The sequence below is a fragment of the Myotis nattereri genome, assembly GCF_964212035.1.
Source record: "Myotis nattereri genome assembly, chromosome: 12".
In the NCBI taxonomy this organism is placed as follows: domain Eukaryota; kingdom Metazoa; phylum Chordata; class Mammalia; order Chiroptera; family Vespertilionidae; genus Myotis; species Myotis nattereri.
Genome location: NC_138087.1, coordinates 66,670,862 through 66,687,209, shown reverse-complemented (window position 1 = coordinate 66,687,209; position 16,348 = coordinate 66,670,862). Strand labels below are relative to the sequence as shown.

At 41.8% G+C, this 16,348-nt stretch overlaps 2 protein-coding genes across 2 annotated transcripts; both read left to right on the top strand.

The window, feature by feature from the left end:
* On the top strand, positions 1 to 936 carry LOC308527924 (olfactory receptor 1J4-like; the record flags this gene model as incomplete). The annotated part of the gene is made up of 1 exon (XM_081103355.1): positions 1 to 936. The coding sequence occupies one exon, from the start codon at positions 1 to 3 to the stop codon at positions 934 to 936; it is 936 nt and encodes a 311-aa protein (XP_080959481.1).
* Positions 937 to 15,128: 14,192 nt separating this feature from the next.
* Positions 15,129 to 16,064, top strand: LOC308527923 (olfactory receptor 1J4-like; the record flags this gene model as incomplete). The annotated part of the gene is made up of 1 exon (XM_081103354.1): positions 15,129 to 16,064. The coding sequence occupies one exon, from the start codon at positions 15,129 to 15,131 to the stop codon at positions 16,062 to 16,064; it is 936 nt and encodes a 311-aa protein (XP_080959480.1).
* Between the last annotated feature and the right edge of the window lie 284 nt (positions 16,065 to 16,348).

The following is a 16,348-nucleotide window of genomic DNA, read 5'->3' as shown; positions in this document are numbered from 1 at the left end:
ATGAGGCCTGAGAACCAGAGCAGCGTGTCCCAGTTCCTCCTCCTGGGGCTCCCCATCCCGCCAGGGCAGCAGGGCCTGTTCTTCACCCTGTTCCTGGGCATCTACCTGACCACGGTGCTGGGCAACCTGCTCATCATCCTGCTCATCAGGCTGGACTCTCGCCTGCACACGCCCATGTACTTCTTCCTCAGCCACTTGGCCTTCTCTGACATTTCTCTTTCATCTATCATTGCCCCAAAGATGCTCATTAACATGCAGACTCGGCAACAATCCATCCCCTATGAGGGGTGCATTTCTCAGTTGTATTTCTTCATACTTTTTGCTGGTGTTGACAATTTCCTTCTGGCAGGGATGGCATATGACAGGTACGTGGCCATCTGTCACCCTCTGCGCTATACCACCATCATGAGAAATGGGGTGTGCATGTTCCTGGTGGCTGGGTCTTATATGGCTGCCTGTGTCCATGCACTTTTTCATACTCTCCTCTTGGTCCGCTTGTCCTTCGGAGCCCGCAATATCATCACCCACTTCTTCTGTGAGCTCACTGTGCTGCTGAAGCTGAGCTGCTCTGACATCTCCCTCAATGAGCTGGTCCTATTCACTGAGGGAGGAATGCTTTACTTCTTGCTTTTGTGTATTATTTTAGGCTCATATATCTGCATAGGAACCATCATGCTGAGGGTGCCCTCCACTAAGAGACTCTATAAAGCCTTTTCTACCTGTGGCTCCCATCTCTCTGTGGTGTCTTTATACTATGGGACAGCTGCAGGTGTTTACTTTTCCTCCTCCTCATGGGGTTCTAAAGACATAATTGCCTCAGTCATGTATGCAGTAGTTACCCCCATGCTGAACCCCTTCATCTACAGCCTGAGGAACAGAGATATAAAACAGGCCTTAGAGATGTGTGTCAATAGTGTTAAGTTCTTTAACTGGTAATCACTAAATCGTCTTGTTGCAGTCAGGAGCACAGTGAGACAGATAGTCTATAATTATTGTACAGTCAACATCTCCATATAATTTTAGAATATGCAGTCTGTTGTCATGTACAAGTGCTGTTAATATTCAACTTGGTCAAATTTGCTACTTGGGTTGTTAATAATCCTTTATTCTCTTGTTCATAATCTCTTATAAGACCTATGTAGAAGTTTTTGTAAAATATGGTACACAATTACAATGGTGAGTTTGTATTTTTAGACTATGTTATTGAGGATTCACTGATTTTTCATCATGATCCATTCCTGATGAACTTTTTTTGAACTGATTATTGTTTGCTGTCTCACATTGGCTTCAAGCTCATTGTGCACATCTCTTCCAACTCACATTCAATGACATCATATTGGTAGATGTCAATAAGCCATGATAAGAATAATTACACTATGAAACTTAGCATGTGCTACAAAGAAAGACTTCATAAATGCATTTTTAAAATGAATTTAATAGTACACATCTAGCAATGGGTCTTACCTTAACACCTTGTTTACTTCTGATATTAGTACAGATATATTATAACTAAATCTATATATATATATACACACACACACACACACACACACACACACACACACAGGTACAGATAAAGATACAGATAGAGATATAGATACTAGTATAGCAGTGGTAGTAAAGATGCCCCTTACTTGTTGTTACCATTTACATGGTATTATTTTCATCACTTTAAGGTTGCTATGTCTTTATATCTGTGAGGTGTCCATCACTAACAGTGTCAAGTGGGATTTGCTCATTTTATGAAACACAACAATTATGATATTTGTGGAGAATTTTATCTATTGATATTTTATATAATAAAACCCTAATATGAAAATCGATCGAACAGTGGAACAACCGGCGAAACGAACGGTCGCTATGATGCGCACTGACCACCAGGGGCCTGATGTTCAACACAGGAGCTGCCCCCTGGTGGTTAGTGCACTCTTACAGGGCGATCACAGCTCAGCCAGAAGCCAGGCTCATGGCTGGCGAGTTCAGCAGTAGTGGCAGGAGCCTCTCCGACCTCCACTGCAGGCAGGCAGTAAGGAGCAAGGGGACCTGGACTGTGAGAGCCCGGACTGTGAGAGGGATGTCTGACTTCGGGCTTAGGCCCAATCCCTAAGGGGAATCGGGACTAAGCCAGTCAGCAGACATCTCCCAAGGGGTCCCGGACTGTGAGAGGGTACAGGCAAGGCTGAGGGATCCCCCCACGACCCAGTGCATGAATTTCATGCACCAGGACTCTAGTCTAATATAATCATAATATATCTAAATTTATATTTTGCATATTACTGATTTTTATGATTCACCTGCTTCACATTTATTGTCTCTTATCTTCTTCCCTTTTGATTAATCAAATATATATTTTTATTCCATTCCCCTTATTTACATATTGATCATATATTATTATTATTGTTATTATGTTGTTGTTGTTGTTATTGTAATTCTTTTATGTGCTATACCAGTATACAGAGATTACATCTTATTTACTCTTTAATTTTTAATTATAGTTTAATATACAAAACATAAAATTTATCATGTTAGCCATTGGAGGTATACAATTGGGTGGCATTTAGGACACTCAACACTAATATCTCATACTAGGACCAGTAAAGAAAACTCTATAGAACATCAATGAAATTTGGTATTTTGCAACTGGGAAAAAATATAAGAACAGAGATATTTATGAATCAGTATGCATAAATAGGATATACTGTTAAATTTTAAAAAGCAATGTGTAAAAGAGTATTTATAGCTCGCTATATGTCATGTAAAAATGAAGGGGAAGTAAAATATTCATATATATTTAAACATAAAGAAAGACGGGAAGTAGTTAAGATCTGGAAACAGCCCAAGTGCCCATCAGTAGATGAGGAATTAAAAGAACCCATGGTACATTTACACAGTGGAACACTACCTGGTTGAAAAAAGGAAAATGTCTTTTTGAGACAGCATGGATAGACCTGGAAATTATTATGCTAAGTTTAGTCAGAGAAAGACGAATACCATATGACCTCACTTATGTGTGTATTCTAATGGTCAAAATAATGAAAAAAAACAAACAAAAACAAAATAGAAACAGAAGCATAGATACATAGAGTAGACTGACAGCTGTCAGAGGGAGGTGTTAAGGAGGGCTGGACAAAAAAATGGTGAAGGAATAAAGCAAGAAAAAATATATATCACATATAGACATGGAAAACAGCATGGTGAGTGCCAGAGGAAAAGGGGTTTTTGGGAGGAGGTGGTAGTGAACAAAGGGAGGATCAAAGGAGAGGGAAAGAGAGATAATTTTGGGTGGTGAGTGCACAATGCAGTATGCAGGTGCTGTTTTATTTAGCTGTACACTTGACATCTGTATGGTTTTATTAAACAATGTAAATAAATGACATTGTAATCTAGAGTAGACTGACAGCTGTCAGAGGGGAGGGGTTAGAATTATTTGTGTCCTTTTGACTATGTTGTCTTTTGCCACTAAAAATAAATAGAAGACGTGGTGAACAAAGCAAAATAGAATAAAACAATATAAGTGAACATAACTATAATATCATTATACACTGTCATTACACCGAAGAGGAAAATAAAATAAGTACCCAAAGTAATTCTTGAACCCAGAATTTTGACTATATACTCTCACAATAAAAAAACAAACTTACAACAAAGTTTTAAGCAGTACTTAGTGTGTCACTCACAGTGGTGTGAGTCAAGATTCTGAAACAACTCACCATGTATCCAAAGACTCAGCAAATAAGTAAACATTGAGGGAAAGGGAGTCTCTCTCTCTCTCTCTCTCTCTCTCTCTCTCTCTCTCTCTCTATCTCTCTCTCTCTCTCTGTCTAGGGAGCTATGTACATAAAAAAGAAGAGGCTGGAAAGAACTCTATGGTGTCAAACTAGAATTGGAGATATCAATTAGGAATCATGGGCTTTAATTGTAGAAATAGATTGAAATTCATAGGTCATATATCAACATCTATGCTGTTTCCATCTCCCATTCTTCCTGTCCCACTCCTGACTCATCCCTTTGTGGTTAAACATTCCTTTAGGCTCTCAGTTTCTACTTTCTCCTTCTTGTGTTTCTTTTTTACATATTTTCCAGTTGGCTTCTCTGAGCTCGTTTAGAATCCTCATAGGCAATAAGCACAACTAAAGTTTCAAAATGAATAATAAATTATAAATGAATATAACTCAGAGAATAAGAATCTATGAGTCCATAACATCCTATATAATAAAAGGGTAATATGCAAATTAACCCTAACAGCAGAACAACTGGTCGCTATGATGCACAATGACCACCAGGGGTGAGACGCTCAATGCAGGGGCTGCCCCCTGGTGGTCAGTGCACTTCCACAGGGAGTTCCACTTAGCCACAAGCTGGGCTGATGGCTGCGAGAGTAGTGGTGGTGGCAGGAGCCTCTCCTGCCTCCTCGGCAGCACTAAGGATGAACGACTGCGGCTTAGGCCCACTCTGCAGGGGAGCATGCCTAAGCTGGAAGGTGTACATATCACCCGAGGGATCCCAGGTTGCCAGAGGGTGCAGGCCAGGCAAAAGGAACCCCCCCCCACACACAGGTACACGAAATTTTGTGCACCAGGCCTCTAGTAAATGAATAAATAAAAAACTAATGAGTGTGGAAAAAGAGTAATTTTCTTCTTATAAGAGAGTACAAATAATAAATCTAGGAGAAATAATCCTATATAATAACAACGCAGTATGCAAATTATCCCCTTGACTGAGTGTTTGTCCAGGAGGTCAACCAGGGGGCAGGTCCAGCCAGGGGAAGGGAGGGAAGCCCTGGTCAGCAGTGGCAGCAGCAAGCAATGGGGAAGGGAGGCCCCAGCAGCAGCAGGCCACCAGGGGAAGGGAGGGAGGCCCCAGCTGGTGGCAGTGGCAGTGGTAGCAAGGAGCTGGTGAAAAGGAGGGAGTATCAGGCTGGCAGCTGGCAGCCGCTAGGGACCCTACCAGTGCATACATTTCATGCACTGGGCCTCTAGTGAAATTGTAATATCACAATTTGGCAACAACATTTGCAAAAATTTCCTACATTAAGAATCACCAATGGATGTCAAATATAGTAAGTTGAAATTTTAGTAAAGGAAATGTTATGTTTGTATAGTGTCAAAATATCTACCCAAATGATATCTATTCATTACAAGGTAAGAACAGTAAATTTAAAAAATAGTAACTACTTATACAACTTAACAAAAGGAAGATAAACAACTCAATCAAAAAATGGGCAACGGACCTAAATACTTTTCGAAAGAAGACAGAAGAAAGGCCAAAAGACATACGAAAACATGTTCAAAGTCACTAATCATCTGAGAGATGCAAATCAAAACAACAATGCGGTACCATCTCACACCTGTCAGAATGGCTATCATCAACAAATCAACAAACGACAAGTGCTGGCGAGGGAGGATGTGGAGAAAAAGGAACCCTCCTGAACTGCCGGTAGGAATGTATACTGGTGCATCCACTGTGGAGAACAGTATGGAGTTTCCTCAAAAAAACTAAAAATGGAACTCCCATTTGATCCAGTGATCCCACTTCTAGGAATATATCCCAAGAAACTAGAAACACCAATTAGAAAGGATATATGCACCCCTATGTTCATAGCAGCACAATAACCATAGCTAAGATTTGGAAACAGCCTAAGTGCCCATCAATAGATGAGTGGATTAAAAAGCTGTGGTACATATACGCAATGGAATACTATGTGGCAGTAAAAAAGAAGGAGTTCTTACCATTTGCAACAGTGTGGATGGAACTGGAGAGCATTATGCTAAGTGAAATAAGCCAGTCAGAGAAAGATAAATATCACATGATCTCACTCATTTGTTGAATATAATGAACAACATAAACTGATGAACAAAAACAGATCCAGAGACAGAGAAGCATCAATCAGACCAGCAAACCTCAGAGGGAAGCAAGGGGATGGTGGGGGGAAGGGGCAGAGAACAAACAAAGGACTTATATGCTAGCATACAGGCCTAACCAGTGGACACAGACTATAGGGGGGTGAGGACATGAGTGTGGGGGGGAAGGTAATGTGGGAATAAGGACACATATGTAATAACTTAATCAATAAAAAAATGAAAAAAAAATGGACCTTGAGAGCTTGTTTGGAGGTTCTAGCAGGGGAGCGCAGCTACTCGTATACCCTTGACCGAAGACCGGTCCTCTCCTCGGGGGGGAAGGTCGTCCTCTTTGACCAAGCGCGCAGCTTCGGGAGGGACGCACATGGATCGGTGAGGGAGGAGGGGGACACCCGCCTAGCCAGCCAGATCAGCCGAATCAACCCTGGCGATCAATGGGGTGACAGATGTCGCAGCCAGAAAAGGCAACAAAACCTCAGACATATGCCGAAGCAATTTCTTCACTGATACAGCTCCTAGGGCACTTGAAACTAAAGAAAAAATGAACAAATGGGACTACATCAAAATAAAAAGCTTCTGCACAGTAAAAGAAACCATCAACAAAACAACGAGAAAACCCACTGTGTGGGAAAACATATTTGCCAATGTCATATCTGATAAGGGCCTAATCTCCAAAATTTATAGGGAACTCATACAACTTAACAAAAGGAAGATAAACAATCCAATCAAAAAATGGGCAAAGGACATAAATAGACACCTTTCAAAAGAGGACATTCAGAAAGCCAAGAGACATATGAAAACATGCTCAAAGTCACTAATCGTCCGAGAGATGCAAATCAAAACAACAATGAGGTACCATCTCACACCTGTCAGACTGGCTATCATCAACAAATCAACAAACGACAAGTGCTGGAGAGGATGTGGAGAAAAAGGATCACTTGTGCACTGCTGGTGGGAATGCAGACTGGTGCAGCCACTATGGAAGACAGTATGGAGTTTCCTTAAAAAAGTGAAAATGGAACTCCCATTTGACCCTGTGATCCCACTTCTAGGAATATATCCCAAGAAACCAGAAACACCAATCAGAAAGGATATATGCACCCCTATGTTCATAGCAGCACAATTCACCATAGCTAAGATCTGGAAACAGCCTAAGTGCCCATCAGTAGATGAATGGATTAGAAAACTGTGGTACATCTACACGATGGAATACTATGCTGCTCTAAAAAGGAAGGAACTCTTACCATTTGCAACAGCATGGATGGAACTGGAGAGCATTATGCTAAGTGAAATAAGCCAGTCAATGAAGGAAAAATACCACATGATCTCACTCATTCATGGATAATAGAGACCATTATAAACTTTTGAACAATAATAGATACAGAGGCAGAGCTGCTTCAAACAGATTGTCAAACTGCAGCGGGAAGGCCGGGGAGGGTTAGGGGGCAGGAGGTAGGGGGGTAAGAGATCAACTAAAGGACTTGTATGCATGCATATAAGCATAACCAATGGACATAATACACTGGGGGATAGGGGAGGCTAGGGGACTGTCTAGGGCAGGGGGATAAAATGGACACATATGTAATACCCTTTGTAATACTTGAAGCAATAAATTTTAAAAAAGAAAAAAAAACAAGAAAAAAAAATAAAAATAGTAAATATCCAGTAGATAACCTGGAAGAAACCACATTAGCAAATTATAAGTTAGGGCAAAAGTATGTTTAGAGAGATGGAGAGTGTGTTTGGTTTTCTCTGTGTGTATGTTACCATGAAAAGTAATACAATAATAATAAATAATAACATGTGAATAAACTCTGTGTTTTGCGTACTCACAACTGGAAACCTACTTTTCTCCAAACCTATGTGGCATTTTACAGTTTTTCTGTATGTTTAAAATAATTTAAAATGTTAAGTTGAAAAATCCTTTGTCCCAGCTGGAATAATGCCCAAGAAGAAAAGCATCCAGGGCATGACTGGATCAGGGACACTGTCTCCTAGGATTCCAGTCCCTCTGGCTCTTGGACACAGAGCTCCCCAAAGGACAGTCAGAAATTAACCAGAAACTTGTGGACTTGGACTTTGTTGCAGTCTCTCATTAGCAGTTAAGTGTCATCTGTGGACTCATTTCTCTGGAGCTGGTTAAGGAAAAGGAAAGGCTGTAGAAGTGCCAAGTCCCCAGATATTGCTTCTGTGTGTCTACATATTAGGTCTCCTGAAGGAAACCTGAGATGGGCGACAGTGTGGAGCAGAAGGTGTCTGAACTCACCAATGATGAGCCCAGGTGAGAGGAGCTAGAAATCTGCACTTGGTGATGGATCTGCCTGTGTGCTAGTGGGTTCATGTGTGAGACTGTGCCCATGAATTTGTGTGTGTGTCTGCGTGTATTGCATATGCTTGTGTACCTGGTATTTAATAGTTGTATGTGTAAGTGTGTGTGTCTGAGTACGCTATATATCTGACTCAAAGTCCTGTTTTCATGCATGTAGAACAAGTTCTCACTTCTTGGCATGTGGTGAGGGATTCCTGATTCATGCCTGTCATCATAACCACTGGCCTCACAGCTGAGCATCAGGAGTGAGACTGTTGTCTCTGCTACTGGACAAGAAGATGCCCGACCTCACCAGGAACCAAGGTCAGCTCAGAGAGAGCTCACACCTCTGCTCAGCAGCATTTACTGGTGCACATGGGAGCTGTGCTGTGGGTGACACACTCATGTGTGAGAGCTGGAAGGGGTGTTGTTTGATTTTCTCTGTGTGTATGTGACCATGTGTATGTGACCAGGTGATTGGATGTTGTTGCTGGTTTAATGACTGCCTGTGACTGAATAGGCTTAACTGCACCAAGTAGACACCCTTCTCCAAAAAGGGAATAGTCAGAAAAGGTTGAAGCCTGCCTCTCAGTAATAGGAAGGCGTGTGCTACTTGTTGTGGTGAGTGTGTGGCTGGGTGTGCATATGTGCTGTGGTATGTGTTTCTTGTGAGATTTTTTACAAAAATATTTTTTATTGGTTTCAGAGAGGAAAGGAGAGGGAGAGAGACATAGAAACATATGTCTCTATGTTTGATGAGATAGAATCATTGATCAGCTGCCTCCTGCACACACCCCACTAGGGATTGAACCAAAAGCCCAGGCATGTACCCTGATCAGAATCGAACCGAGACCTCCTGTTTGATAGGTTGACACTTAACCACTGAGCAACACCAGCTGGGCTCTTGTAAGATTTTCTAATTGTTTGTCGTCTTGTGTGCTTTTGGTGATGTGTGTACAGTGCTTGAGTTATGTATATGTGGTGAGTTGAGTATTACCAGATGAGTCCATGAGTCAGATGTGTTAGTATTTTTGTGGGTGAGTGGTCCATCATTGTGTGTTGTGCATGTCTCACTTAGTGTGTTACTTATGATTTGTATGTATGTAGACAAGTGTTTTTGAGCTGAACCACATATTGACTATTCTTCCCTGAAGACAGGAATGTGGTCACAGGTGACTGGAATCCTCAGCTCTGCAGTGTGTGTGTGTGTGTGTGTGTGTGTGTGTGTGTGTGTGGTGTACATCTCCATATGTGATCTGCACTCACGACCTTAAGAATTTCCTTAAATGTCCTCCTTCTGGGGCACCATTAGCTGAGTTAACCACACTCTAAGCCTCTCCTTGCCTCTTGAAACAAAGCTGCTTTCATTTCCATGTACCCAAGTGACTGATTTGCTCAGAATTTTACAACCACTTATTTACTTTATTAAACATGAAAGCAAAATAAACCAGGCATCCTTATGTGTGAAGTTATATGGAAGAATCACCATCATACAGCAGTGAGAACTTGGGAAAGTTACATTAATTTTTTTTAATCCTCAACAGAGGATATTTTTCCATTGATTTTAGAGAGAGTAAAAGAGAGAGGGAAAGACAGAGAGAAATATCAATGTGAGAGAATCATCAATTGGTTGCCTCCTGCATGAGCCACTGACCAGGGTCCGGGCCAGGAAGGAGCCTGAAATCAAAGTATCTGCCCTTGACCAGAATCGAACCCGGCACCCTTCGGTCTGCAGGCCAACGCTCTATCCACTAGGGCAAGTTATATAAATTTTTGGCCTCAGGTTCCTCATCTATAAAATGGAAAGAACTGCACTTGTTTCAGTGAATCTTACAGAGCCTCTCAGTAAATATTTATTGTATAAATAAAGCTAATGTATTTGAGAATTTATTATCAGTTGGAAAGAAATATGAAGAAATGAAATTATCTAGGAAGAGGACTAAGAATTTTGGACAACTTTTGGTCCTCACAGCTCTAAAATAATACATTGTCCTTGACTCCCTTAAGCAAGAAAAGGGAAGTTTCCATGTGTAATGCTTAAGAGCATGGGTTCTAATCACAAAGATATATTAGATAGAACCCCAAGAAGTAGCTAATACTTGGAAATTTTTAATATAGAGAAAATGATAATACATATGTATCAATTTATATACATTATATATCACATATATTTAGATACAGAAATACACACAAGTGTGCTAGTATATGTGCCCTTCTGTCCCCTAATGTATAGTGAGACTACAGAATTTGTGCCATTTATGTTTCTGTTTCTTAAAAGCTAACATAGATGAAAGTACACAAATTCTTAGTACAGCTTTAAAGAGGTAAAATCTAGGAATGTGCCTGGCTGTGTTGGCTCAGTGGTTGAGCATTGACCTATGAACCACAAGGTCACAGTTTATTTCCCTGTGAGGGGACATGCCTGGTTTGTGGGTATGAACCACAGTTAGGGGGGAGGATGGAGGAGGCAGCCTATCAATGATTCTCTCTCATCATTGATGTTTCTATCTTTCTCTCCCTCTCCTTTAATCCATGAAATCAATGAAAATATATGTTTTTTAAAAATCTAAGAATGTGAGACTGATGAGTAGATTTAATTAGAAAAGGTAGGTGAGGTCCCTAGCCGAGTACCCAAATGTTCACAAAAATCTCAGCATGATGATAAAATATAGTCTGTGGACTATTCTGTTTTGGAGCTATTCTGGCATCCAGTGGCTTTCAATGGCCACCCATTTCTAGACTGTCCCTGGGTTTACATTAGCTTTGGGTTAATGGCACCCGGCAGGTTCATAGGAAAAGTATGATAACACTCTAATAATGCCCACTCAGCACTTGAGTCTCACAGTACTTTCAGGCAGAAACAACTGACACTACTTTGCAGGGGCTCATCTTCAGTTTCTTTCATGGTGAATCATTATGGTTGCCTCTGAGCTGGTGTAGAAATGATCCCTCCATGTTCATCAAGATGTATACTCGAGAGAACCAAGATGGCTGCATAAGGTATAAACCTGTGTGTGCTGCCCCCCCCCCCCAACAACATTGAAACTACAACTATAAGACAAAACAGCCATCATCCAGAACCATGTGAAAGCTGACCGAGTGGAAGTTCTACAACTAGAAGGAAAGAAAGAAGTACATTGAGACCGGGTAGGAGGTGCAGAGGTGCCAAGAACAGAGGTACAAAGGCGTGCACGAGGCAGGCTGCACCTGGGTGCGCGGTTTTTTTCAATCAGAAGTTGATACAAGCTCTCGAATGCTCTGAACTCATTTACGGCCAGACTCTGGGGTCCCAGACTCCTATGGGGAGAAACTGGACTGTCTTGCAGCAGGTCGGAAAGCGAAAGTGGCTTTCTTGCAGAGCTGCTCACAGGGATCATTGTTGCTGTGGGTGCGCGGGACTCCGGACGCAGAGGGACACAGAGTTGCGGAGTCACGGAGACGCTGACGGCAGCCATTGCTGTTTGCTTCGCCCTGGGGATTCTCTGAGACCCCGCCCCACTCAATTTACATCCCCACCCAAACTGTGTGCAGTGGCTCAAAGGAATTACCTGCGCTTTTGCAGCCTAACCTAACTGCAGCTGGGTCAGAGAGCTCCAAAACTTCCAAACCCCAAACAAAGAGGAGAAATCTGCTGGTATCACTGTAGCTCCTGCTGGGTGGACTCACACAGTGGTTGACTTGGAGATCCAGGAGCCAGGGTACCCCTGGTCAGATACCAGATTTTAACTCCTCAAATCCATAAGGGACACACTCAAGAAGCAGACACAGTGAGCACCAAAGCCCCACTGAAGCAAGTCTGGCCCCATAAGGGTGTCTCCAGCACAGTAGTTCTTCCACTATAGACATAGCGGGTCCTCGCAGTCAGCCAAAAATGCCAAGACAAAGAAACATGTCGCAAATGAAAGAAATGGAGGAAAGCAAACTAATGGAGAACATAGAGTTCAAAACCACAGTTATAAGGTTACTCAAGAATCTTCTACGAACCTCCGAGGAACTTAGTGAGACCTTCAAGGATCTTATTGAGAATGCCAAAAAAATGGAAAAGGACCAGTCAGAAATTAAACATACACTGACTGAAATTAAAAATAATATACAGAGATCCAACAGCAGACTAGAGGATCCCAAGAATCAAGTCAAAGATTTGAAATATGAAGAAGCAAAAAACACCCATCCAGAAAAGCAAAATGAAAAAAGGATCCAAAAATATGAAGATAATGTAAGGAGTCTCTGGGACAATTTCAAACGTACCAACATCCAAATTATTGGGGTGCCAGAAGAAGAGAGAGAGCAAGATACTGAAAGCGTATTAGAAGAAATCATGACAGAAAACTTCCCCTACCTGATGAAAGAAATAGACTTACAAGTCCAGGAAGTGAAGAGAACCCCAAACAAAAGGAATCCAAACAGGAACACACCAAGACACATCATAATTAAAATGCCAAGGGCTAAAGACAAAGAGAGAATCTTAAAAGCAGCAAGAGAAAAACAGTTAGTTACCTACAAGGGAGTACCCATACGACTGTCAGCTGATTTTTCAACAGAAACCATGCAGGCCAGAAGGGAGTGGCAAGAAATATTCAAAGAGATGAATAGCAAGAACCTACAACCAAGATTACTTTATCCAGCAAAGCTATCATTCAGAATTGATGGTCAGATAAAGAGCTTCACAGATAAGAAAAAGCTAAAGGAGTTCATCACCATCAAACCAGTATTATATGAAATGCTGAAAGGTATTCTTTAAGAAGAGGAAGAAGAAGAAAAAGGTAAAGATAAAAATTATGAACAACAAATACATATCTATCAACAAGTGAATCTAAAAATCAAGCGAATAAAAAAATCTGATGAAAAGAATAAACTGGTGAATATAATAGAATTAGGGGCATAGAAAGGGAGTGGACTGACAATTCTCAGGGGGAAAGGGGTGTGGGGTGTGGGGTGCGGGAAGAGACTGGAAGGGGGGAAGCAAACCTCTCATTAATAGGAGGGTGTGCACTGCTTAATGCAGTGAATGTGGCTGGGTGGGCATATGTATTGTTGGTGTGTTTCCTGTGGTATTTTTGAATTGTTTGTGCTTTTGGGTGTTTTTGGTGATGTATGTGTATAGTACATGAGCTATGTATATGTGGGGATTAAGTCTTTGCCAGATGTGTCATGAGCCAGTTGTGTTGATGTGCATTGAGAGTGTTTGTGGGTGAGTGGTCCATCACTGAGTGGTGTGTATGTCTCGCTTTGTGTGTTTATTATGACTTGTATGTATGTCTATGAGTGTTTATGAGCTGAACCCCAGATTGGCAATCCTTCCCTAAGGAGGGAACATGATCACAGTTCATTGAAATTCTCAAATCGGCAGTGTGTGTATTTGTGTGTGTGTGTGTGTGTGTGTGTGTGTGTGTGTGTGTGTGTGATTTGAATGTGTGTCTGGGCTTCCAACTTGCCCCTATGACCTCAAATATTTCCTTCAGAGACCTTCTCCTGGGGCCCCATTGGCTGAACTAAACAAGCTCCAAAGAACTCAGGTGTCCGAAATGGATCTGCTGTGCTTCTCACATACCCAAGTGTAACTGGGTCACTCAGAGGCTGGTAACACTTTCACTTAATGTCCAGGCTAAGAAACATTAGGTGTCATGCTGTGTGAAGTCAGAGTGCAGGAATGCCACCCACGGGTGCGGCGAACCTGGAAAAAGTCACTTAACTCACTGGCCTCTCTTTTCAATCTACAAAGTGAAGAAAGGAATGGCACTTGCCTCATAAACATGTAAGCAAATGGTAATGAATGTAAGGGTGTTTTGTTAATGGAAAAACAGACCATTATGAATGAAGCGAACTCTCTAGGTAGGGATCTAAGAAAATTTTGAAGTACTGTCAACCTTAAATTAGCAAAGGGTGTTCCCAATGAAGAGGGAAGTTTCATGGGGAGTGGGTAAGAGCACAGGTTCTCATCATGCAGACATATTAGACTAAACTGCATGAAGTAGTCAGTATTTGATCATTTTTCTCCTTTACATTTATTCCTAAAGTGGACATACAATATATTAGGTTTAGGTGTATACAGCATGGTGATTGACCAATTATATACCCATCACCACAATAAGTCTTGTAACAGTCAAGTCACCATACAAAGTCATTACAATACTACTAAGTCCATTAAAGAATATGTGGTACTTTGTAACCTAAAAATGGTGCAAAACTTATATCCCTTACATTTCTATTTCCAAACATAATTCCTCGTGCAGCTGTGAAGATTTTTAACCTGGGAATATAAAGCTGATGCTAGATTTTCTTAGGAAACTAGAAAAAGCCTTTAACCTCGTGTTCAGCACAGTGTTTATGCCACCAAAATGCTCAGTATTATTATGAAATTGTGGACTGTTTTGGAGATTTTCTGGCATCCAATGGTTTCAATGGCCACCCATTACTAGCTTGTCCCTGTGTTTATAGCTGAGGTTCAATGGGATAATGCTCCACAAACGCCCACTCAGAACTTTAAAACCAAAAGAACTGACAGTTTCTCAGGGGCTCACCTTCTAGTTCTGCCAGGGGGAATTATTATGGTTTCGCTCTGGGCTGGTGTAGAAATGATCCCTCCATGCTCATCAAGACCTAAACTCATAGAAGTGGGGACCTTGCTTCTCTTGTTCGCTGCTGTATCTCAGTCCTTAATAGAGGTCCTGACACCGACTCCATGTTCAATAAATCATGGTGAATGACACAGTGAACACACTCTTGCTTCTTTGTAATGAGATCTTGTTGACTACTTGGGGTTCCAATGTTTTCCTGGAGCAAGACTGGAATAGACAAAAGGTGCATAATCCACAGGTGTGAGAAATAAATACAAAAGTTTTACAAAATGAATGGCTTGCCCAGAAAAATGAAGGAATGAGATGTGATGGTTCTGATCTTCCTTTCTAGGTTCTGGAGTTCCCCACACTTTCTTCCTCCCCAGCAGACAGAAGAGCAGCATGAGGCCTGAGAACCAGAGCAGCGTGTCCCAGTTCCTCCTCCTGGGGCTCCCCATCCCGCCAGGGCAGCAGGGCGTGTTCTTCACCCTGTTCCTGGGCATGTACCTGACCACGGTGCTGGGCAACCTGCTCATCATCCTGCTCATCAGGCTGGACTCTCGCCTGCACACGCCCATGTACTTCTTCCTCAGCCACTTGGCCTTCTCTGACATTTCTCTCTCCTCTGTCACTGTCCCTAAGATGCTCACGGACCTTCAGACTCGGCAACAATCCATCCCCTATGTGGGGTGCATTTCTCAGTTATATTTCTTCATACTTTTTGCTAGTGTTGACAATTTCCTTCTGGCAGGGATGGCATATGACAGGTACGTGGCCATCTGTCACCCTCTGCACTACACCACCATCATGAGGAATGGGCTGTGCATGTTGCTGGTGGCTGGGTCTTATATGGCTGCCTCTGTCCATGCACTTTTTCATACCCTCCTCTTGGTCCGCCTGTCCTTCGGTGCCCGCAATATCATCACCCACTTCTTCTGTGATCTCACTGTGCTGCTGCAGCTGAGCTGCTCTGACATCGCCCTCAATGAGCTGGTCCTATTCGCTGAGGGAGGAATGCTTTTCTTACTGCTTTTGTTTGTTATTTTAGGCTCCTATATCTGTATAGGAACCATTATCCTGAGGGTGCCCTCCACTAAGAGACTCTATAAAGCCTTTTCCACCTGTGGCTCCCATCTCTCTGTGGTGTTTTTATATTATGGGACAACTACAGGTGTTTACTTTTTCTCCTCATCATGGGGTTCTAAAGACATAATTGCTTCAGTCATGTATACGTTAGTTACCCCCATGCTGAACCCCTTCATCTACAGCCTGAGGAACAGAGATATAAAACAGGCCTTAGAGATGTGTGTCAATAGGGTTAAGTTCTTTAACTGGTAATCACCTAAGTCCTCTGGTTCCAGGCAGGAGCACAGTGAGACAGATCTTCTATAATTATTATACGATCGACATCTCCATATAATCTTAGAATATGCATTCTGTTGTTATGTACAAGTGCTGTTAATATTCAAGTTGGTCAAATTTGCTACTTGGCTTGTTAATAATTATTTATTTTCTTGTTCAGAATCTCTTAAAGACCTATGTAAAATTTTTTGTAAAATATGTTACACAATTATAAATGTGAGTTTGTATTTTTAGACTATGTTATTGAGGATTCACTGATT